Below are 24,136 nucleotides of genomic sequence, written 5' to 3'. Positions count from 1 at the left end.
CATTTGCGTCGGATTGTTTACATTTTTACCATCTTATTAAAACTCACCCGTCCACGTATGATGGCGATTTCCTTGATGTACATAACCAGATGTGAACTGGTTGTGAGCCTCTAGATCCTTGTAAGCTCTCATTTCCTCAAGAGTGTGCAGAGGGTTTTCACCGAACACCAGGTAATGCACTATGTCGCCGTGCTCTACATTTGGCCGATCATCTGGATTACGGCTAAACAAGGCACCGTGGAGGGCATACGGGTCCATATGGTCGATCACGGAACATTTCCTCAGATATACGTCCTTATCTGGTCGCTCTAGCGTGCTGGCGTACTTATCCATTCGCGATACGATAATACGTGTAAGACAACTAGAGATAAGGAAGTGTGCCACCCAATATGGCGGACCGGAAGTTGGCCAGTGACGTCAGTGAAAACACCCTATTGACCAAGGCTGAGATCCACAGACAGACTCTCCCGACTGACTGGATCTGTTAGTATAAGACCGGAGGGCATTTCTTTCATCATGAGCTCCATTTTGTCTCCAGTAAAAAAAGAAGAAAAAGGAGACAAACTGAATTTTCAAACAGTAATCAGTTTTCCTTTGGTTGTCATCTTCACAAATCCGGTCTATATGGAAGTCTGGGGAGACGAAAGCCTTTCTTGAAATAAACTAAGAAGCTTTTTGCAGTTCATGCCAGGAATACAGCACACATGAACAAAATGTTCTGCTCATTAAACTAAAATGCTACTTGTGGCCTTGAAAGCAAAATGATGTGTGTGGTAGAAAATTAGCAATTACACATCACCCTGAACACACCATTCCCATGGGGAAACGTGGCGGTGGCAGCATCATGCTGTGGGAATACGTTTCTTCAGGAGGGACAGCTAAGCTGGTCAGAGTTGATCGGAGGATGGATGGAGCTAAATTCAGGGCAATACTGGAAAAAAAAACCTGTCAGAGGTGGCAAAAGGCTTCCACACCGTCCAGCAGGATAACCTCCATAAACACAGCGCCAGAGCTCATGTGTTGGAGTGGCCCAGTCAAAGTCCAGATTTCAATCCAAACACAAATCTGTGTTGATCTCAGCTAATCTCGGTCCAATCTGGCAGGAAGCTGAACTATTTCACCAAGAAAAATGAGCAAAACCTTTGGTTTGGTAGAGATTCCCCCCTAGAGCAGCAAATGCAGGAAAAGAGCCTTCCACGTTTTGACTCGGGGTGGATGAACTTCATAAATACATCACACCGTTTCAGACTTTTATTTCTTTAAAAAACAAAAAACATTAAACTATGTATGGTTTTCCATCCAGCTCACAAATGCACACCATTTTGTTTTGGTCTATCATATAAATCCCAGTGAAATAGAATAAAGTTTAGCTTTGTAATGCAACAAAACCTTCTAAAGGTGATGCTCATTCTGCAACCTGTTGTCTTCTAGTTATATGCAATTTCAAGTATAAAGGAAAAGTCCCGCATATTTGTATTTTTTTGGTCTTAAGACAGCTTTTGTAGACGGGTAACTGAAAGTTTGGTTTGATCTCCAAGATGACGACCAATTCCCCAGATGTGTTCTCCACAGCCCTTTTTCCCCCCAATCTTCTCTTAGCAGAAAGGTCACATTTAGCGCCGAGATCCCCAGATTTGGTCAAACTACCTTATCTGATCTCTGCCATCAATAGCATTTTATCAGCACCTTTTCCTCCCGACATGGGCTGGGCTTTTGTCCTTTGGCAATTCTGAGGACTCAAAACGATTTGTTTTTGTCCTGATTCTACCCACAAGGTTTTATTTTTATCGAGGCGACACAGTAGCATGCTGAATATGCTGGGGATTATTTTTTTAAGGAAGGACATTTGATTAGATTTGTAGAGAGGGGGAAAAAAATACAAGGATGCAGAAATGCTTGTGTCGTGATACAGAAAATGAGTTTATTCTCATGTTAATGTCTCAACATACAAATAACATTCTTTTAATAAAAGAAAAGAGTTCAATCAGTACCTGGCATCTAGACTCTTTAAAAGACCTTTTTCTCTAAATACACAACCATCTCATCTTGCATTTTCGCTCTAAAGTTGGTTTACCCTAACTACTCAGAAAAATAGTAACATTACAATTTGCTTCTTCTCCTTTAGCCCAATAGTCACACTCATGGACAATTTTGCATTAAAAATGTGCAAGAACAGATCCCTTTTAATAACTCAAATAAGAACTGATCCTTTTTTTTTTTTTTTTAAATCAACAGTTTAAAAAAAAAAGGCCATCAATGAAATGTAAGGAACTGATGTGAAACATAAAAACAATAATTAGAGTAGAAATTATAGTACCTATCTGTAGTATGCTGTAAACCTAACAACAGTTACATGTTTAGGGTTCACAGATAAACAAGTGCAAAAAGGAAATATACGGTATAATATAAGGATAAAGGTATTTCAGTGGATTTTGGCACAGTAAGATGAAGGATATAGCTTTAATGAAGGGTGATTATTTTGGGGATTGTTTTTTTTTTTTTTTTGCATCCTGAATAAAACAACAGTTAAAAGTCACTAACGTTTAAAATTTGCATGAGAAAAATCCCTAAGGGTGTCAACCTGCAAACTATGCTTCGTAGCGTGCCTTTAAATTGAGTACGGTGATAAGTGACTGACAACCAACCACGAGGAATAAAAGAAAAAACATGCTAAAAGCCTGCTGAGGCGTGACATCACTGCCAAACGCTCATAGGAGTGTTACCAAGAGACAATACATGTAATATATACTTCTATACGTTTTCTTTCCAGATTTGTCTGCATACTACTTACGCAGCGCACTCTATAGTATTAAATATGTTTTAAAGGAACAGAATGAGCTACACAGTGGTTAGTCTTAACCTGGAGTCGATTCTGACCAGATAATCTGCTGGCCGCCGCGTCGGCGTCAATTCACAGCCTCACCGTTGTTACTCGCTCTAAACTGTGCTGGGATCAAATCAGCCTCTTAATCATCCAGTCCACAACAGGTTAGTGGACTGTTTAAAAAAAAAAAAGAAGCTAAAAGTGTTCCTAATTAGTATTAAATGACCCAGGGTTGGTTTCAGATAGCTGTTCTTTTGTAAAGGCACTTCTGAAAGGCCTACGGACTGTCCACACACCCAGCTGCTATGGGAACTATGCATAGAGCGAAACATGAGAGACTGGTGGGAGGCGGCTTCATTAAACCCACAGCTACACATGTTAACGAGGTTAAATGCGTTTGCACTTTTGGAGAAACGTAATGAGTGATCTGGATGCTGGTTTTCCACTTCCATGGCACTGCATCTCTGCTACAAACCATGACACGTCTCTGCAGAAATCGACATTATGGTTTCATCATAAAGCTGTTCTCCCAACCCCACTTTCAAACCCTCACGTGCACAAAAAAAAGAAAAAAAAAAAAAGAAGATATTTAAATAAATTACAATTAGTTGTCAGTCATCATCAAATGGGTGCATATTTGTAGGAAAAAAAAATCACAAATGTCAGGAGCGGCAGAACTTCATTAGTGTTGAGGTTTATGGTCAAGGGACACTCATTCTAGCAATTATTGAACACCAATATTCAGACTTATCTCAGGACTGTAAACGGACGCGCACAATGCAGCATAACGAACACACCGACAGAAATCCTCAGGGAAGACTGATTGAACCTTAACGTTAATATGCAATGCTACCAACCTGCTTCAGAGTACATCAGAGATAAAGGAGACCGATTATAAAACATAACAAAGACAAAATAAAAAAAATATATCAATAATTTACACAACTAGCTCACGGTAGTGTACCTACTGGTAAAGTGTGAAACAGTTAATTAGTGTGGGAGGAATGAAGAGCAGAGCCTCGGCTCGCTGTAGTGGCGGCCAGTCTCCTCTAGGGGGAGCCAAGTGGAGTCCACAGGACTTTACTTTGTTCTTGATCAACTATAGTGGTGATCTGAGTGCAAATGTACGGGAGGTTGCCGCCTTGGACAATACCTGAGAAGAATAAAAGGAGTTACCTAAGGCTGACAGATCATGAACCACATTACAAAAAACCTGGAGATGTTTGGGTTTCGTGCCACTTTTTCAGCGTGTTTTTGTTTACCGACGGCATACGAACCTGTGAAAAATTTGCTGTATTCTTGCTCTATCTTCTGCGCGCTTTCAAATTGCTCCTTGGAATGTTTTTGAGATACTTTATCCCGCAGAAATATGGGATCCTTCTGTTCCCTGAGAGGAAAAACAAAGGACAGTCATAACCAAGTTCCCCGATGTGTCAACTTAAGCAATATTTTTATTTTAAATCAAGCATCTAAGCACTTAAAGATATTCAACGCTAAAGTTACAAGTGGGGCTTTGGGGGAGCAGGAAGATACAAAAAAAAAATAACCAAACTGGAATGTGTCACTGATAAATCGAAAGATGAAATTGTATGCATTGTTAATTTTGTGTAGCATTTGATTTAAAACTTTACATCTATTTTGTCACTTTGGACAAAAATGTTCACCTCAAAACAACTATAAAAATAGAGATTCATTTCCTTTGAGTATTTTTGGTACTAAATTATCAAATATTAATCATTGTTAACATTTGAACCCTTTAATTAAACTAATAATAAAAAATACTTTTTTCCCTGAAAAATCCACAGAAATTAAATTATTTTTCATATAACACATATTGGGGACCAGGAAATTATATATATATAAAAAAAAAAGCCTTGGATATGTTAGGGATAAAATATCTACTTTTATGCATCATATTTTGTGTAGCAGCTCATTTGAAAATGTCCCAGTGAATCACGTCATAAAAAGAATTTATAATCTCACAGATTACAAAATACAACCTGTATTGTTCCCAGCTATAATTATAGACTTATGTATTAGATTACTTTTTCATTTGTAATAATTTTTAAACCCACCGTTTTGGGGGGGGGGGGGGTGATTTGATGCTGATGTGCTAAAAAGATTGATTCGTTCTGTGTGAAACTGATACCAAAGAATAACTTTACAATATGCCCCACATTCCTGGTTTTAATGCAGGAGAAAGGCTTCTCTTTTTTTGGAAGAGTTCTTACAAAAATACTTTATTTTCGTAATTTCCCCCAAAAAAATAAGGGGGAAAAAAACGTCAAAAAGGGTGACCAGTCTCAGGCATCGTTACTTTAGGGGGCTGCAGGCTGAAACGTTTGGGAACTCCTAGTCTAGCACATAAAACGTCAAAGAAACCCACTAGAGTTTGAGGTTGTGATGAGGTAAAATGTTCTTATATCAGCCTCACACAGAACAAACAGGACCCCCCTCCATCATCCTCATTGCCTCCTAATCTATGTCATGAAACGGGTTGAAACTTACTTAATTTGCTTGGCGTTTTTGTAGCGAATGAAGACAACAATGGGATAGATGTGAACACTGTGGAGCCTTTCGATGGCGTGCGGGGCGATGTCAAGCAAACAATGACAGCCCTGTAATTTCACATAATAAAAAAAACAGTAAACAAGTTAATGTTACCAGCAGGAACGTGCGATCAACAGCATCCGAGACTGATAAGCAGCAATCTTGATGATTTATGGGTAAAAGCAGATATTAAGGACAGACGGAGGCCACTTGGCTCCTGATAAAGTAGGACGCGGACCTGAGGGCATTGACGCATACCTTATCAGCCATTTCCTTTATAGACGCGACGGTGGTGACATCGAAATGTCCGCTCCTGCGCTTGTAATCGATAAAGAGGCAATCTTTGACGCCGCGCTCGATGGCTTGCTGGGAGGCCTTCATCACCTCTGCAGACGTGACAAACAGAACAAGAAACAAAGTACATGACGCAAAGCAACGGCTCGCTAAAGTCTCATCGGTTCCCGCAAAACCTTTGGCTTTTTATTAGAAGTGAAACATCTGGATGAGGGGGATCTCACCCAGCAGGCATCTGCAGAACTTCCCGGGAGATTCTTTAATCAGCATCTCCTTGACCGGGTCGCTGAGAGGCCCGAGTACGAGTACCGGTCGGGGAGAGGTGCACTCCACCTTCTGGACCCTCTGGTAAGCCAGGCTCACACAGTCTGGAAAGAAAAGGTGAAATATAATCCCTCCTGTCGTTTCTACCCACAATCCCATCCGTTCTTCCTCACCGTCCAAGAAGGGGATGGAATCGGTGCTGATGGTGTCCAGAGCCACCATCTCTTTGCTGTCTTTGGAGCTGCTGCGTTTGTGTTTCTGTTTCCTCCTGAAGAACGATCGGCGGGCGGCTGCAGAGACGGTCTTGCTGGAATCTTCCTTCATTTCCGTCACGCTGTGTCGACGGTAAAACTCTTGGTCCATCCTACATGGCGCCGGGAAAAAGCCCAACACAGTTTCTGTAATGGCGCTGCAGCACCATGGTATGGAGAGCAGAGCTTTTACTTGATGTGTGTAGTTATTAGAGATGCACCGAGGAATCAGCTGACCGCCTGAATTAGCTGGTAACTAAAAATCCAATTGTTTTTCTGGGCAGTGAATGCACCACATGTGCCCAGGTTTTGCTCGTCGGAGCTGAAGTTGTTACTGAGGGAGGAAGCCTGAAAGGTCGGCATTTTCAGTCTCAGTGGGGTGTTTTTGATGGAAAAGGTGACATCCTGTTGAGCCACAGAGCTGTGAAACACCTTCTATCTTATCCATCAAGTACAATAATAAAGTAACGTGTTGTTAATTAGAATTATTTTGAGTAAAACCATAAAAAGTGGCTATACAGGAATCGGTGACGCGAAACTGGCCGCACATGTTCAGGTCGGTGCATCTCCAGTAACTTGCTCGCTCCACCCACATGTATTTGCTGGGGATCTGTCCTCTCTGGATCTGCTGCGCGTTCTCATCCAGCTGCCAGGCCATCCAGGTCCCAAAGCTGCCCTTTGGTAGCGACTCATCCACATAAAGGATGTCATCCTTCTTAAAGCTGAGGTCTCCTTCAGCCTCCCCCACCCTGTCGTAAAGTGCTCTGTTGGGAGGCAGAGACAAAGATAGATAGGGAGTTATTAAGAGAAGGGCGGCACGAGGGCACCGAGAGGAGCGCCGGGCTGATAAAAACGGGAGAGAAGACGAGGTGTGAGGAGAACAAGATCAAGAACCTACAATGCAGGAGTAGGGTGACAAAGGAAGCACAGAGCAAGTTTATCTATCAACACCGAAGGCCTGGCTAGCGTCTTGCTGGGGGATCGTAAGTTATTCCCAAGCGGCCTATCTGTGTCAGCCAGGCAAGCTGAGTGTATTTACTGCAGATGACATCACAAACCTGCCTGGCTTCATGACAAGAGACTGTGGCAGCTGTGGCAACACACCGAGAATAAAACTCAATCAAAGCTCCAGCCTCCGTCGTGTGATTTAACGGACCAAAGAAAACAATAAGAACCAAAAAGGATTTAGATCACTTACAAGTGGAGGTAAATTAGAGCCGCTGCAGTCACACAATGGATCTGGGACATAAATGGCCGGCTAAGAATGGGACAAACTGTCCGAAGGGCTTTCTAGTCTATACATAGCGTAGCAGCAATAAAGCTGCCGTGGAAGAAAAAAAACTCACGACAGAGTGGAGTTAATTGTGATACCATACAAAAATGTTGTTTCAGTAAAGGAATTCATTAAGTTAAATTGATGTAAAATACACAGAGAATGTAATTACACAGAGAATAACATATTTCAAGCGTTATTGTTGTTAATTCTGATGATGGTGGTTTACAGCTTATAAAAAACAAAAATTTGGTTTCTCCTAGAATTTTGAAATTATCCAAGAATGAAAAATAATTTTAATATGGAACCGGCACGGCCATGTTAGGCCCTCACTCTCCAGGGGAAGACAGTTGTCCAACAAACAGCAATTGACTCTACAGGGAGTGCTGATCCCAAGCCTGTTGTTGGAAAGTTGAGAGGAAGGAAAAAGTGTATGGTCTAGTTCAGTTGTTGGAATGGTGGTCAAACAGCCCACCAGTCCAACAACTGCCTGCTGGACAGAGGTCAAGTAAACGCTCTTCTCCATGAATTTACAGACAGAAACGTTACATTCCTGTATTTAGATACTTATTTTATGAGTCTTAGGTAATATTACAATTTTCTGAGTAGCAATCTCTGAAACATAAAACATCAAAATTAAGAAATACATACATACATACATACATACCTACATACATACATACATACATACATACATACATACAAATAAAATGTTGACTTTTTTCAATGAACTACTAAAGCATGACATTCGAAGGACATTGTAATATGTAGAGATTCTTCCTTTTACAGGCAAGTACACACCTAATATAAAAACCATCTCCTGGTACGTCTTTGACGGTGCTGAAATCATCCGGCCGATGCTGCACCTTTAATGCAACCGTCTCTGCGGGTTTCAGCATCTCGACGTACACCTCTTCAGCCGTCTTATTCTTCATGTTCACCGAGTTATACTGCAGCAGAAACAAGAGGATGAGGACAGCAAACACAAGTTGCAATGAAAGCACAGGCGAGTACAAGTGTTGCATCATAAAAACTCAGACAAAAGGAAGAAAGTGATGACTGCAAAAATTATTTCCCCCGACTGAAGGCTCAGCTAGTAAATAGCGACATTTCCTCCAAGCTTTCAGCGCCATTAAAGTGTCGCAGTATTGATTTGTGCCACGTATGAGGAAGGAAAACAAACAAGGAGATTGAAGGACGGCGTGAAGCTGTGCGGTCTGATGACAGGACTGCATGGCAATTTCCACCGCAGACTCTCTGAGGCGGAGAGCTTAAGTAGGAGCATGCCAGGAAATGTCTATCAAGAATTTGTGGGGTTCTAGAAAGATTACCAATGTGGAAGGAGACCGAGCAGATCAATGAGACGCGATGGCATGGAGGAAAATGCCAGCACCTTCTCAGATTAAAAGGAACAGAGGAGCACAAAGCTTATCGAGGCTGAATGGCTTTAAAATCTACAGCTTCCTTAAAAAATTGTTTTGCAACCAATTTTCTTTACTTCTGAAAAACAATGATGAAAAAAAAACGGATCAAAATCTCCAGTTCTCTCCTGAAGGAATGAAATATCCAAAGTATGTTAAAAGCAGCAACTCGTTGCCAAAAGCATGAACAAACCTGCCCTGCGTTGCAAAATGATCGTATGTGTACGCATGCCCATACCTCCAGGATGAGGTCCCCAGGAAGAAGCCCATCAGGGCCTCTAGCAGGACTGTCCTCCTCCACACTCTCTATGTAGACGCCCCGCAGGTTCCCCCCGCAGAGAGTAACTCCCACCTCCACCCCGGGCCTGTGGACCGTCACAAGTCGGGGCTCGCCGACCTTCCTGTTCCCCCCAGATGGCACTCTGGAGGAGGACAAGAGACGGCTTCAGATGCTGGTGAGGCCCCGCCCCTTCACATCTTTCCTCAGGGAATCTTTTAGATCAACGATTTGGACATTTTTACCTGACGAAACTGTTAGGGCTGGTAGTAGGAGTGGTCTGCTTGGATGAGGGAGTGAGCGTGCCTTCGTCCTGCTCGCTGAGCGTATCGATGGCAGAGTGACTGTCAGGAGTCGCGGTCCCGCTCCCCTGGGGAGTCACCTGAGTGCTGACGGGCTCAAGACGGGAGCTGCAGGGGAACAACAGAGGTTTCAGCTGATAAGAGTGGATTCATAGAAAAATATAGCTCAAATTACGAAATGTAATTAAATTAAGCCTGTTTTTTTAGCTGTGCTTTTATATTTCTGCAAAAAACAGGTTCAATATAAGAATAAACAGACATGTTTGATGTGAAGACAGGGACACACAAACCTTATGGTAGAAAATGAAAAGCGACGTGCAGCAAACATGGTCCCATAAATAAATATTGCACATAAAGTGTGTAAACATAAATATACCACAACCATATAGATAAATCAGTATTTACATGTTTAATGTAGTTCACATTGTTTCTATTGTTCTGGCCTCTCGAAAGGAGAAACCAGTCATGTGATTTTTGAAAGGAAAACATCTTAAGAACAAAATGTTATTAGAAAATGCAATATTGTGATTTAAAATAGGCGGGAAACGATGGCTACTTTATAAGAAAGTTGCTTTGCAACCCTTGAGGCATGTGTTGTTGTACTGGTAACAAATTACTAATTTAGATCACATCGACCTTTCAGAGAGAAGCACAATAGCTGGCGGGGCTCATGGGTTGCCTTGTTTAGCTCATATTTAGGCATTCATGCCTTTTACGCCTCAGTGATTGCTTTTACGATGATGGAGGGCTTTTCAAACAATGTCATTAGGAGAAAAGATGAAGAAATAAATTTGAATTAAAAAAGTTTGAAGATCAAACAAATATGAGACACCGCTTTGGCAGAATTTATCCCTTTTCACTGCAACTACACGGTTTCATAGAGAAGGAAAGATCTACAGCTCTAAGTGGCTGCACATTTCTGAGAACATTGCACTTTTATATTGAAATGTTTAACTAGTAAAAGTGTGTTTAAATTCATTATAAAAGAACAAATGAAAAAGTTTATTTTTAGGAACGAATACCACCTGGATTTCTGAATAGTAACTGGTGGATTTAAAGTAAAAAAAAACAGTGTTACCTGGAGCGGGAGTGGTTGCCCAGCTGGTACATGTGTGGGTTGTACTGGGCCATGATGGTGATGGTGTCACACGGCGGTCCAATGATGAAGCGAGCTTGCTGCTCCGTAGCGTTCCGTAAATTGATACCGTTGAACTGATGAAGGGAGGAGAGAACATTAGGAAAAGTGATGTGGCTAAACGGGCTTTGAGACCCAGGACCAGCGTGTGTCCAGTCTGTAAACAGCTTGAAATGATTAGAACTGCTGGTGAAAACTAACGGGGGGGTTGGATTTCCATTAATATTCTTGCTCTTTAAATGTATGGCTATTTCAAAAGCTAGTCATGAATATTTATCACTTAGATGCCCCATGTGACAACATGCTTAAAACTCACAGTTTGGGTGCACTGAGGTGAGGAGGCCCTCATTTAATACGACAGATATAAATAAGGTGAAGAGGAAAATCTGGTTATTATACAGAAATAAATGAATAATATGTGAAGCAGACTAAAACATGCAACAATGTTTACATAATCGTGCAGTTTGGTTTTATTTTTAAACTCTTTAATAACCAAACATTGCACGATAGGTTGCAGATGCCTGCTTGATGTGACGCCGGCGCAGACGCTCCGTCAGCTCAGTTTGTTACGCAACAAAAAGCTGATTTCGCCTAATCTAATTAGACAATAAACAAAAAAATTCTAAATAAGTTTTACAGTTTAAAAAAAAAAATCCTGAAATTGCCACATTTGTAAATGGAGCCTAACCAGATAGTAAAGTTATAAAGAATAAATACATGATTGATATAAAAAGCAAAAAAAACATCAGGCAAACACTGCACCTTTGCCTTCTTTCATATTTCTGAGAAAACCTTTTATTTTCTGCAGTTTTTGAGCCATGATCTGTGGCATTCAGCGGGTTGTTCTTACCTCCAGTAATTGGTCTCCATACTCCAGCCCTGCCTGGTGGGCGATGCTTCCTCCAGTAACCTTTGAGACAAAGATTCCTCCGTTCTCCCCGCTGACGATAGAGATGCCCAGAGGCTCTGCGCCTTTGTGAACGATGACGTTGCGCGGCTCCTCCAAGTATGGCCTGGGGTCAAAGAGGGAGCCGCATCAGCATGGAGCGCCACAGGAACACAGCTGGATGACTCCACACAGTAGTGAAGGAGGTAAGGGATAATGGGGCTTCCATAAAAACCTGGGGACTCTACAGGCTTTTGCTAAAACTATGTTACTCAGAGAATAGCAACAGAAAAATGATGTTGAGTTTCAGGTTAAATAAGAGCCCCTTAAGTCTGTGCTGGTTTATGTTTCAAGAGCAATGATTTTCAATCCTGTCCCTCAGGACCCAGTGTCCTGCATGAATGCGGTTCCCCCTGGCTCCCACACACCTCATTTAAATCATTTAGTCTTCTGTTCAGACTCTAAAGCACTTTAAGACCCTTGTTAGAGTGCATGGCATCAAGGCCTCTGCTTGTAAACTGAAAAAGGATCACCTTTGGCTCTTTCAGTACCCCCCCCCCCCCCCTTTAGTAATGAAATACAATGTTCTGAATAAACGTCCCCCATTTGGTTTTAGCTTTTTTGTTAAATGATCAGTACAGCTTTCAAGCTGATTAAGATATGCATTCATTGGAAAAGTGAATCAAATCATGTGGCCCAGGTTATCACAGACATGGTGATAACAGGTTGAATAAGATGTTTAAGTTTCAGCAGTTTAATCATAGCAATAATAATAACTTATTTAACCAGATCAAACCTCATTGAGATCTAAAATCTTCTTTTCAACAGGGACCTGGACCCTACTATCCCTGTGTAGATTTGGCGCCATGATAAAACATGCAGCCAAAATGTACACATAAATGCTTTATCGGGCACCATATTAACTTCCTTACATGGTGCTCCACGGAGGAAAAGCCAAAGATTTCCTCTCTAGGGGTGGAGCGAGTGCTTCTCGTTAGGCAAAGCAAAAACACAGTGGGGATCTAAATAATTGTGCCACCATTGGTTTAGCTGTAGGTGCTCATTATTTCTTTGTTGCTTTTTGCTCCCACTTGATACATTGGATTTTTTTATTTATTTATAGGTACTGCAAAAAAAAGATGAATTTACAGCATTTTTTTTTAACCAGGGCTGCCAATTAGTTGCCCCGGCGACCCAATCTAAGATTGTACACATAGGTATATAGATACTTAATTTTATTATTCCTATTTTCCTTTCTGATAGTACTTGTACAAAGAGGGAAAAGGGATTGTATATGTATATATATAAGATGTAATCTGCTAAAAAAGCGATTTAAAGGAAAAGAAACAGCGAAAAGTCAAAACGATGCAGGGCAGTGGGTCTTGTGGACTGCTACTGAAAAGCACAGTTCTGGAGTTACTTTAGGACTGGCTCACAGAAAAACATGGAGGGATTTGGATAACACCAGATAAATGCAAAGGGAGCAGTAAAAGCACTGGGGAACAGGGAAAAAAACCCTTATGTAAAGGACACTTGTATGAACCTTTTGTCTTCATAACAAGGTGGGCTCGAGCATGCCTTCCAATTTCATGAACACTGATAAGAGGAAATGGACGGCAGCCAGACACTGAGGTAAACAAGAGTGCTGGTGTACGGACAGGAATATGACCCAGAAGCTGGATGTTGAATAATACATTGCATAACATACATACTGCAGACTGAAGGTGGTCTGGCCTAAGGGCAGAGATGCACACATGCATACAGCATTATTGGTACATGCACTGAGATTCAAGTGGGTCTCTGGACAAGGACGGTGTAATGTGCAGGCACAAAAATAACACAGAACCTTTGAAGTTCACAAAGTGTAGCTAATCTGAGTTTGTGTCTTTTCCTAAGGCACAAATCATACTGTCGCATGCAAAGAAACAGTAATCTCCAAATTAAACTGCTCTCCCGGGGCGCTGGGTGAAGGAAAAAAAAAAAAACATCACAAAACCTCTTTTTGCATTCCACAAAGTGCACATAAACTGCAAAAGAGTGTTCTGCTCCTCCAGGATATTCACTATACATCCACCATCGTATCTGCTCTAAAACACTTTGAAACACTGTGGACTTGTGGGGGACAGGGAAGGGTAAGAGCGGTGGCATTCCCTGCTTTGCAGCGTGGAGAGGGAGGACAAACCTGAGGCTCCTGAGAGAGGAGAACCTCGGCCTTGCAGCCAGAGGAATCCTTAGAAAAGAGCGATTACGATAAAGAGATCTGGAGGGGGAGGGTTGCAAAGAGGTGGGAGGAAGATAAAGAGAAGAATGGGGAGAGACAGATATATAGAGACAGAGACAGTGTCAAAGCCAGGGACATGCCGTCAATAAAACATGGGACAAGAACGTTGAAGGAATGAATCAATTAATTCCTGTAAAGTTCGTCAACAACAGATCACACAGTTGATAACGGCAGCCTTGTTGCCAGGCAACTCCTCGGCATTATCCCCGAGAGCTGATGTACCAGCTATAACTATAAACACCAAGGCTACACTGAGGCAACTCAGATAAACTAGACAGCCACCTGCAACATTTGAACAGAGCGATTAAGAAGCAAGTCAACGACACAAACATGTGATCCAGATGCTCACAAGCGCCTTAAAGCGAGCTGGACTACCCATCAAATTAGATACCTGTCTTTTCTGCGCTCCCCTATTGGCACAGGACTGACTGAGATGCGCGGCAGCGTGGAAATGGAGCCTTGTGATTGGCTGCTGGCAAACGAGGAAGTCTCCAGATTGAGTGGTGACTGTGGAGGGGTGATGAGGCTGGGACTGCTACACTCAGACTGCGACAGAGAGCCTGGAGTTATGGACAGAGAAGCAGAAAGGGAGACAATGAGAGTGTGTAATTAACTCTAAATGCAGAAACCTTAAACATTTGTCATACAGAGCTTCAGAGACATCAAAGATCATTGCATTTGTTATGCTTCATTCTTCTCGAGCAGCTTTTAACCTGTGGACAAGGTCTTGTTTTTAGTGATTATCTGATTTGTACAAATTGAAAGTACCGGTTCTGGTTCTTTAAATGCTCCAGTATAAAAAAACAAAAAAACATTTTTCTTTCTAAGCACAACCAGACAGCATTAGGGGAGGATTGATCTGTATGCATTTCAACACGTGAGACGTTACCATCATGTTTCAGAGTGAATGTGGATGTATATCCATAGAGTAGAATCAGCATCAAATCATCAAATGTGTTAGATGTAAGATTCCCCCGGCCACCTCTTCTGTGTTGGAGTTAGTTTCTCCAGTTTAATTCTTTCTCCTGCTAAACTGTCTCTGTGGCTAATTAGATAGCAATGAAGGGCAGAGGAAAGAAAGGAAGGACACAAGTGAGGAAAATAGGAAGGTGATGAGGAGGGAGGAGGAAAGGACAGAAGGAAAGACTAGGAAAGTAGAAAAAAGACAAACTTTAACAATAATACATGGAATAAAATCTGGGAAGAATGTTTTTTCCCCCCGGACTTCTTGAAACCTGAAAAAGATTTGAAGCAAAGTCCAAACATTCCCCACTTAGGTAGAAACCCTTCGCTCAGCTTGTGTCTGGGGATTTTACTCACCGGGTGACCAGACTGGCCTCTGAACTTTGCTCCAATACTGAACCTCAACTCTAACCCATCAAGTAACAACAACAACAACACTCTTCAGTGTGAATGCTGTAACTGTATGAAGGAGCGTAAAAGTTAGCCAGCATCAGTAATGTTCTTGGGATGCCAGAGAAAGCACAAAACATGTAACAAAAAAAGCTGACAAGGAAACTATTTAAAAAAAAGCAGAAGCGTGATAGCTGGATGATGTTTACAGATACCAGGGTGGTATCTGTTGATGTCTTATCTGTTTTAGCTTCCAAGCTCTGTAGTAGGATATGCTGGATGTGGAAATGTTGACAACCTTTAGGAAGTCTCAGAGCTGAGGTAAAGGTATATATTATCTGGAGAGAACACAGAATGCTGTTTACAACCAGTATGTAAATGGCTGGTTGGATAAATGGATGCCTTGCGACAACTGCTCTGTTCCACACATACACAAAATGTGGAATCATGATTTCTCTCAAAGAAACTCAAATCTACCAAAATCCTTATTGGTAGGTAAGAGCTTTAAAACAGCTTGTGGTGTGAGAAAAATCATAAATCATAATTTGTTAAAAATGATTTTAACAAATAAACTAATCTATAATAAACACATTTAGTAAATCTTTCTCCAATCTGAAGCCCTTACCTCTGTCTGAGCCCAGCATGGAGCGGGGATAACGGGGAGTTGAGGGGATTTTGATCCTCTCTGTGCGGTACTGGACATTGCTGGAAGAACCTGAAGATAACGAGACGTACGACTGAAACCCTTTGTCACCATATTCAGAAGGACAAAGCGGAAAGGAGTTAGAAACCCTTCATATGTGTTGGCGTGCGTGTGTGGGTGTCAGACTGACCGAGCCGGGCGCTGGAGGGCAGTGAGTTTGTACCGTGTGACGCTCTGCTGCTGCGTGACGAGGACGTTTCAGAGTAATCGCTAGTGCGTTTCTGCTGGCTCAGGTCCAGGCTCAGGCGACCCTGGTGCTGGGGGCTGCACAGACACGCACAAAGTTAGGAACCGTGCACAAAACATGCCTATTAAAAAAAACAAACGTCTTTTATTAAATAATCAATTGAATAATCGGGCTGAGCTACACAAACACAATGTAAAATTTAATTAGCAATTTTTGCCTTTGGGATTGGAATAATTTAGAGTTGCTGGTCGTTACAACGGGCCCATAAAGAACAGAACATTAAATAAGCTGTGCAATAAAACCTTAATGCAAATTTCAAATGGTACGCCTCACAGAAGTGGACAACAATAATAGAGGGCATCCCCACACTATTATTTACTGGGTATAGCTAGAAGACTTATCAGCCATAAAGAGGGAACAGAGGGAGAAACTGGATGGTCAAACGGCGGCGTGCCTTGTGGATAATCAGGACCATTTTTAGAGTAATTCTCCATTAAATAGTATTTAAAGAAGCAAACACGTTGATAGTGAAAGGACTTTAGGAAATTGCAAAGAATAAAGAAACAGGAAGTTTGTAGCATGTTTCGTTGAAGTAAATAATTTTGATAAAAAAAATATAATTTACAGTAAGAATGAGCACAGAAGATAAAAGTGTCAGAGATAAAAACACACAACATAAAACTAGTTAAAAGCCAGTCTGAATCAATAAGTCTTCAACTGCTTCCTAAAATTACCAACAGAATCAAGACAAGAGCAAAGATGGAGGCAATGCATTTCACAATCTTGGGGCCACTGCGCCAAAGAAGTTATCCTCTCTTGTTCCTGGAACTACTAACAGCCTTTGACTAGAAGATCACAGACAGCGAGGAGAGCTGCAGGGCTCCAGAAGGTCAGAGATATAGCCTGGGGCTTCACTGTTCAAGGCTCTTAAATTTTAAAATACACCCAACAATGTATGTGTAACCAATGTAAAGAGAGTGAAACTGGGGAAACGTGCCGTCTCTTTCTTTGTGTTGGTTAAAAGTCTTAGAGCAACATTCTCCACAGGCTGGAGACAATCAAGATTTCTCTTATTCAGAAACATATAAAAGCTGTGACAGTGATCACGATGGGATAAAAACAAGAATAATCATCTCTAATTCAGCATCTGACGTCAGAGCTGGAAGCTTAGGAATATTTGTTAGCTGTGACAAACAGTTTCTATTGAATTCATGAGAATGGCACTCCATCGACTTGGCAGAATCAAAAATGGCACCAAAGTTTCTGATGTTTTGTTTACCAGAGGAGGCCAATACATCAAGATATTGCTTTATTACAGATATTCTGTTCTCATAGGCTATAATTAGGGAGTGAATTCTTTAGTCACTCGCCATTAGTTGCCACAGTGTCACGGTTTGATACTACCAAAAGAGTTTATCATAGAACAACTTTAAATATTCAGTTGGCTTGAAACAACAGTAGAAATGAATACCGGCAGCATAAAAGTAATAAGACAAACACAAAAACTGCCTGATTATTTGGCCTAGGGGAAAAAAAGAAAGAGAATAGGTCATATGAGTGATCCCTGTGGTACCCCACATGGCTTTTAGAGTCTGACATGTTCTGGTTTGCAAAAACACTGAATATTCTGCCATAAAGATTTACCAGACTTAAACCACTCTAGAACCACAAATATAGACTTCTGTGGCTCTTTTTTACCCTTTAGAGCCTGTTCAATTGAAATACTGTGATCTACAGCATCAAACATAGATTTAAGATGCAGGAGAACCACTGCAGTGGACGCTCCAGAGTCAGCCGACATCAAAATGTCATAAAATTTGAGTAAAGCAGTTTTGGTGGAGTGGAGCTTACAAAAGCCAGACTGAAATTTGTCAATGTCATCATGCTTATCAAAAAAAAAAGCAGTGGGCCTTTAAAACTACCTACAGAAGCAGAGTACTGTTTATAATGCTAGATTTGATTGAGAAATGAAAGATGACAGTGGTAAATCGAAGCGAACCTGGTGTGGGTGTGCTGGTGACATATCTGAGATGCTACAGATGGACAGTTGCTAGTATGAACACGGTGACTGCGCACAGTATATACAGGATTCCTCATCACAGCAGTAACAGCGGGGCAAGGGGACAGACCGCGATGGGCTGAATCTGGTTAGACACAGACATGCCAACATGTTAAAAAAAAGAGTGTAATCTAATTATTCTGGCTATGTTTAAGCCTGTGTCGCTTGAGCAGCTTACTAGGAGGTAGGGAGCCGTTGTAGACAGCGGGTACCAAACCGACGCTGTGGCGATTTGAGGGGCCAGGGGAGGAGTGCAGCACATCCCTGGACTCCGGTGAATGCTCGTCGTTGGAGTAGCTCTGTGCAGAATCGGAGACAAACAACATGTCTAGGAAAGCATTTTTGAGCCTTTATTGAAAGTGTCCCATGAGGAAAAAAACGACAGCATGCACATCCTACAAAATAAAATGAATGGATTTTACAGAGCCCAGTAAAAGTATTTGTACACCTTAAGCATTGCTATGTCACATAATCTTTTGAGATTTTGTGTGATAAATCAACACAAAGTAGTACATCAAAGTAAATTGATAGAAAAGATATTTAGTTTATACTTTCCATTCTGAAACATGACTATGCTTTGATCTAAACCATCACATTGTAGTTCTGGCTGTATGTTAGGGCTATGCTGCTGGAAGGTGAACCTCCATCCCAGTTCCAAGTGTGTTTCAGGCTCTAATAAGTTTTATTACATTATTTTCCCACATTTAGCTCCAGCTATGTCCAAGTATGACCAACTTTGCTGTTCCTGCTGAAGACAAGCATCCCAACCGTGTTTCCATAATTTTCCTACCACTGCCCTGCTCCATGTTGATTTATAACAATAAATCCTAATAGAATACACTGAAGTTTGTGGCTGCAATGTGAAAACGTTTGAGAGGGATATTAAGTATTTTGTAGACTCCATATTTATGCTAAAGCTGCTCACCTGGAAGGTTGGATGAGTGATATTCTTTGGGGTCCGACGTCGAAGAGCAGGGGCCGATTTAGGACGAGGCCTCTTCACTTCTGGCTCCTCCCCTCTGGTACGGCCAATGTCCTCGTCACACGACTTCCTTGAAGTCAGGACCTTTCCCTCCAGGAAGTAGTGGTTTCCGTTCCTGTCTCTTTCTCGCTCGCTTCTTTCTCTGCTCTCTCCTGCTGCCATGGAGATGGACGCCTCCCCTTTGCCATCGGAGGTTATCGTGCAGTCTGAGGCGGAGCTGCTTTGATGTTTGTGCTTGAATTTGAAAGAGTCACTGCGGGTGGGAGGGGTAGGAGGAGTTGGGGTCGGGGTAGACGAGGATGAGAGAGACTCCGTCTTTGAAGGCTGTGGGGAGTGCGAAGCTACAGCTGCAATCTGATTGGCTGCCAAGTACTCCAGCTTGGAGGAGGGGGTTTCAGGACGCTTGAAGGTGTCTGGGTCGAAGATTGACTTCCTCTGCTTGGGTGATTTATAGATAGAGAGTTGGGTGGCTGCTGTGATTGGACTGGCACTGTCTGGAACGACCGACATAGCTCCAGCAATCATCTTGGGCCACGTGCCGCCGCTGTGCTTCTTCTCCATGGCGGTCTCCATACTGATGCATTCAGGGTGGGAAAGGGGCTCAAACGGCAAGGAGGACGGCGCCTTCGTGTACGAGCAGCACTCCTGAAACGCACTGGGTCCGTAGCGGCCCGTTCCCAGGTCTACCAACGGTCGCAGACTGGTGGCATGCAGGGAAACGCTGGAGAACGGTTTGCTCACGTCCCCGTAGAGCTCATCAGATTCCCCTCGGACCTTCCTCCTCTCCCCGGAGATACTACTGGAGCTGGCGCTTCCGACGTCAGGACAGAAGATGTCCGTCTGCGTGGAGCTGTTGTGTTTTAGGTTGCGGCCGTTTCTGGAGTGCATCTCCGACAAAAGAACCCGCCCATTGGACTTCTCTGATGAATCCCGCAGGCTCTCAAAGATGTTCTGGCCCGATGTGCTGTGAGGGAAAAACTAGGGAACAACAAAGTAATAATAAAAAAAAAAAAAACATGATACATTTATAAAAAGCAATAAGAGAGGTATAACATAATTTGTGCAACTAAAGTGTTTCAACGGCTATTTAGGGCACAAAGAGTTGGAGAGAAAGTTCTGGTTTCAATGAGAAAAGGAGCTCGGGAAGAGAGATGAGAACTGGCTCACCTTCATAAGGGAGAGGCTCAGCGAGTCCCTGCAGCTCCGCAGCAGAGCCTCACACTCTGTCACAGATTTGTTATCAAGAGCAATTCCATTAATCTGCACAGAGACACAATGAAAATAGGGACAGGTCACTATACTGAAAGAAAAGCACTGGAAGTGAATCTTCTACAGTCCTTCTGGTGTGTACGAGTGCGTCTTTGGCATCAGTATTCTTAAAGAAATGCAAAACTACGAGCACACTGTGGTGAGAGCGGCAGTAGCTTCAAGTGCGTGTCGCAGTGTTATAATGGGAAAACTAAAAGAGATCTAGGTCAGCACATTTTAGTCTGCGGTACTCTCAGATTTCCACCATAAAAGACTCAACTGAAGTGCAGTGTTTTGAAACTGAGAAAGTCTAAGGTGTGCACGCATCCAACAGACGCTGCCTCTGAAACAGAGTATATTGCATTATCTTTGTTTCCTTTAAGCACTCTGTAACATTTTGCACACAATTAGGCATCTAAGACATCATAAACTCTAAAATGTAAAATGCATATGTATTTCCATTATTTATTGGGGTTTTAACACATCTATTATTAGGTGTATTAGCATCAGACATGAGCTGGTATGAGATTCTCAAAGCATATTAGCCTGGAGCGAAGATTTCTGCTTTTATACAAACATCTTAATAGAAAATCTGACATAATGAAAAAGCTTTCATTTTAAATATGAAAACCACAATTATCAGACATACACTATAAAGTAGCATTGATTATAATGCTATCCAGATCTAAGCAAAATGTAGAATAAACACCTGGCCTGCTAAATAAAGCAGCATTTAACTGGTAGTAGTTTTCACCATTCTGCTCTTCACAGACTAACATGAAAACCAAGCTCATATTAGCCTGATATTAGTCAGGCTCTCTGCTCAGGTAGAGCTGGCAGTCAGTTGATTGACGGATAAGCAACTCATCGCTTACCTGCAGCTTTAAAAACGTGTCACCTTAACGTGTTTCTCATAACTGGAGGTAGTTCTCACAGCCATAATTGTCTTTTTTTAAGCTAAGAAAAGGGCAGCCCCCTCCTTTGGACCAACTGGTGGTGAGGGGTCACCCTGAGTTACTCTATGTTCTAGGAAGCTGGAAAAAAACACTAAGATCGGCCCATGACGTTCTCTGGCACCTCATCCAAAAAAAGACTTTAAACTGAGGGAACAGTAAGATCCAGTGAATGCTGCTTGTTAAGACTCTTTGACCAATCAATCTGTGTGATTTGCCTGAATTTGACTTTGTAAAGTGCCTTGACATGACGTGTTGTGAATTAGTGGTATATTAATAACATGTAACTGAATTAAGATGAAAACTGTTGGTGGTTTTAAAACTGAGGTAAACCTTGGTGTGCTGGCTAAGATCTAATTTAGCTCACTTAATAAAAAGTGGGTTACAGCTGTGTAGTAAAACACAGATGTTGAGGTTTAATAACTGTAAAGAAAAACAGAATCTCCTCCTACTGACAGATTAATATTACAGACGCCATGTCTTTTTAACTTTGTTCAGTACGAGTATATTGTTCTATTTGTAGAGAGAGACTCAGCAAGTTCTCTCAATCAGCTGATAGTCAGGGATTTAAAGGAGGAGAGACACGATTTGCTCCTTCCATACACAACTAAATCTCACCTTATTTGGGTCGGGTATGTCTGTTCTGGATTGTATCAAGTTCTACAGTAGTGTGGTAAGGGAACCTGCGCTTATAAATGTTGACAAAACAAGCCCTAAATAAAAATAAAAAAATAAATAAAAAAGTGAATTGAAGGTGTATTTAAATTACTCACAGCAATAAGCCTGTCTCCGACTGTGAGCGAGCCTTCCCGGGCTGCGGGACTTCCCTGGGCAACGGCAGTGACAAACACCCCACTCTCCAGACCAATACCGCTGTCTGAAACAGAGGAGAAAACGAAGTGGCACAGGGGGATGGAAAATACACACGCATGCAGAAACACAACAGCTGCATCTCAATAAAAACTTAATGACACGTGCCTCGATAAACTGAAAATGAATCCTCGCTGGGTCTTGCAGCAGAATAACGGCACATAATGGCTCAGACACATGAACCTTCCTCCATGGCTTTATCAGTTTTCAGAACTAAATCTCACAGAAAGCATTTGGGTGAAGCGGAAGAGAGTCTACAAGAGGACCCCAGGACCAGATGTGCTCGAGAGATACTGAAACATCTGTATGTTTCAACCTTGTAAAAAGACTTGCTTTTTCTCTGAAGAAATGAACTCAAATTCAAAAGTGGGAGTCATCCCTCTGAGATGATGCCACCGTGATAAAAGAGGACTTTAGTTCAAAGCTTAGAGACAAGAAGTTTGTGTGTCTTAGGGCTGGACGAATAGAAATCATATTGATCAATATCAATAAATATCAAAAAATTCAAAACGTATTTTAAGTGCAGCCCTGCTAATTTTATGCTGGTGCTTGATGACCTATTTTTAGATAAAGAACTAAAACACTGCGATCAAGATCAACTCTCTGTTAAACCAACTTTTTACCAAAACTGCAAGTTTTTAAAAAAGAACCTGTCCTCTCTCAACTCTTTGAAGGGGGCGGAGCTTGGAACATTCCTGGGTCTGTGTTTGTGATTGGTTGGGAGGATGTAATGAGTGTAGTACTAACCTACATAATAGGTCAGAATGCAAAATGAAGCAAAACTGTTCTTCTGCTGAACTTTTTACTGACCTATTTCTCCCCATTAGACTACACGTCTATCGACTGATGTATATTGTCATTGAATTATTGTCCGGCTCTACTGTGTCTGCTACTAAAGTGTAATTTACCTTTATGTCCCATGAGGTTGATGTGAACAGGAGTGACCAGCCTTCCGCCCAGAGACTTCCTCCTTCGTACCACCATGTTGATCAATCCGCCTCCATTCAGGACAGCCTTCACCACCTGCTTTCTGTCCTTGTTGGTCAGGTCGATATCATTAATCTTTAACAACCAATCGTTCACCCTGGTGTCCAAACAAAGGGAACGGTGATGAATTCGACAGACCTCTGTCCACATAATAATGTTTATTCAGGAGGCTCATACCTTAACCTTCCATCAGCAACACTTCCTTTATCCACCCTAGTAACAAATATCCCACAGTCTCCAGGTAAATAGGGATCATTTACCCCCTCGGCAATGTCAAACCCAAGAGCCTTCAAATCCATGTCCTCCTATTAAGGCAATGACAAACAAGTCAGTCAACTTTTTTCTCATTACCTCCTGTTTGCTGCTGTCCTTTTCTGGCCGTCTTGAGACGAGCCTCAGTCTCACCCTGTCTTTCTCAAACTCCACCACCTCCGTCTCCCATTCCAGGGAGTCTGTGTCAATGGCAGAGTCGTGAGAGCTATGCGCCATGAGCTGACAGAACCGGGCCTCCTTCTCCAGCTGGTTCTCCATCTTCTCCCTTAACACAGCAACAGGGTCATGGGTCAGTCACTAATGCCAATTTACTCTGGCTAAAACAGATTTTCCAAACAAACCAATCGTTTCTTGGTAAATCTAAATCTGTCCAAAAGTACGTTATTGAGATTTTATACATTAGACCACAGTTTGATTTTTTTTTGTGTTTTGTTATTACTTAAAAAAAAAAAAAATCAGTAAAATCAGATATTTTGGGCATGCATTTGACCCCTTATACATCACTGTGGAGAACCACTTTTCTCTGAAATAAGATAAGATAGTCTTTATTGATCTCACAATGGAGAAATTCACTCGTCACATCGGCTCATACAAGAAGGTGCAGAGTAGGGAAGGTGCATTCAGTTATATACAGTGAATCTTCATATCTACAATGGATCAAAAAGAATACCAAAAAATACAAAAAAGGAAATAGGAATGTAAATGTCTCATTTACATTCTTAGTTTTCTCTCTCTCTCTCTCTCTCTCTCTCTCTCTCTCTCT

General features: G+C 41.8%; 1 protein-coding gene across 5 annotated transcripts in view; it reads right to left on the bottom strand.

The window, feature by feature from the left end:
• Positions 1-1,893: 1,893 nt before the first annotated feature.
• The window catches only part of dlg5a (discs, large homolog 5a (Drosophila)), a 101,644-nt gene continuing 79,401 nt past the window's right edge, over positions 1,894-24,136 (bottom strand). Inside the window, exons 11-34 of one of the 5 annotated variants that reach the window (XM_036126665.1) lie at positions 23,506-23,638; positions 23,278-23,405; positions 23,022-23,197; positions 22,017-22,120; positions 20,210-20,302; positions 18,986-20,020; positions 18,239-18,359; positions 18,001-18,145; positions 15,945-16,078; positions 15,737-15,856; positions 14,150-14,318; positions 13,660-13,737; positions 11,442-11,604; positions 10,535-10,668; positions 9,400-9,564; positions 9,116-9,299; positions 8,258-8,406; positions 6,777-6,947; positions 6,106-6,296; positions 5,893-6,036; positions 5,633-5,760; positions 5,333-5,442; positions 4,102-4,211; positions 1,894-3,977 (exon numbers count right to left, since the gene is read on the bottom strand). In XM_036126665.1, coding sequence (XP_035982558.1) covers positions 3,874-3,977; positions 4,102-4,211; positions 5,333-5,442; positions 5,633-5,760; positions 5,893-6,036; positions 6,106-6,296; positions 6,777-6,947; positions 8,258-8,406; positions 9,116-9,299; positions 9,400-9,564; positions 10,535-10,668; positions 11,442-11,604; positions 13,660-13,737; positions 14,150-14,318; positions 15,737-15,856; positions 15,945-16,078; positions 18,001-18,145; positions 18,239-18,359; positions 18,986-20,020; positions 20,210-20,302; positions 22,017-22,120; positions 23,022-23,197; positions 23,278-23,405; positions 23,506-23,638 — 4,189 coding nt within the window. In that variant the 3' untranslated portion in view covers positions 1,894-3,873. The remainder of the gene's footprint in view (positions 3,978-4,101; positions 4,212-5,332; positions 5,443-5,632; positions 5,761-5,892; positions 6,037-6,105; positions 6,297-6,776; positions 6,948-8,257; positions 8,407-9,115; positions 9,300-9,399; positions 9,565-10,534; positions 10,669-11,441; positions 11,605-13,659; positions 13,738-14,149; positions 14,319-15,736; positions 15,857-15,944; positions 16,079-18,000; positions 18,146-18,238; positions 18,360-18,985; positions 20,021-20,209; positions 20,303-22,016; positions 22,121-23,021; positions 23,198-23,277; positions 23,406-23,505; positions 23,639-24,136) is intronic. The other 4 variants (XM_036126667.1, XM_036126669.1, XM_036126670.1 and 1 more) reach the window with 4 other exon arrangements.

The sequence above is a fragment of the Fundulus heteroclitus genome, chromosome 22, assembly GCF_011125445.2.
Source record: "Fundulus heteroclitus isolate FHET01 chromosome 22, MU-UCD_Fhet_4.1, whole genome shotgun sequence".
NCBI lineage: Eukaryota > Metazoa > Chordata > Actinopteri > Cyprinodontiformes > Fundulidae > Fundulus > Fundulus heteroclitus.
The sequence above is the reverse complement of the archived record's forward strand: the minus strand, read 5'-3'. Positions and strand labels throughout refer to the sequence as shown.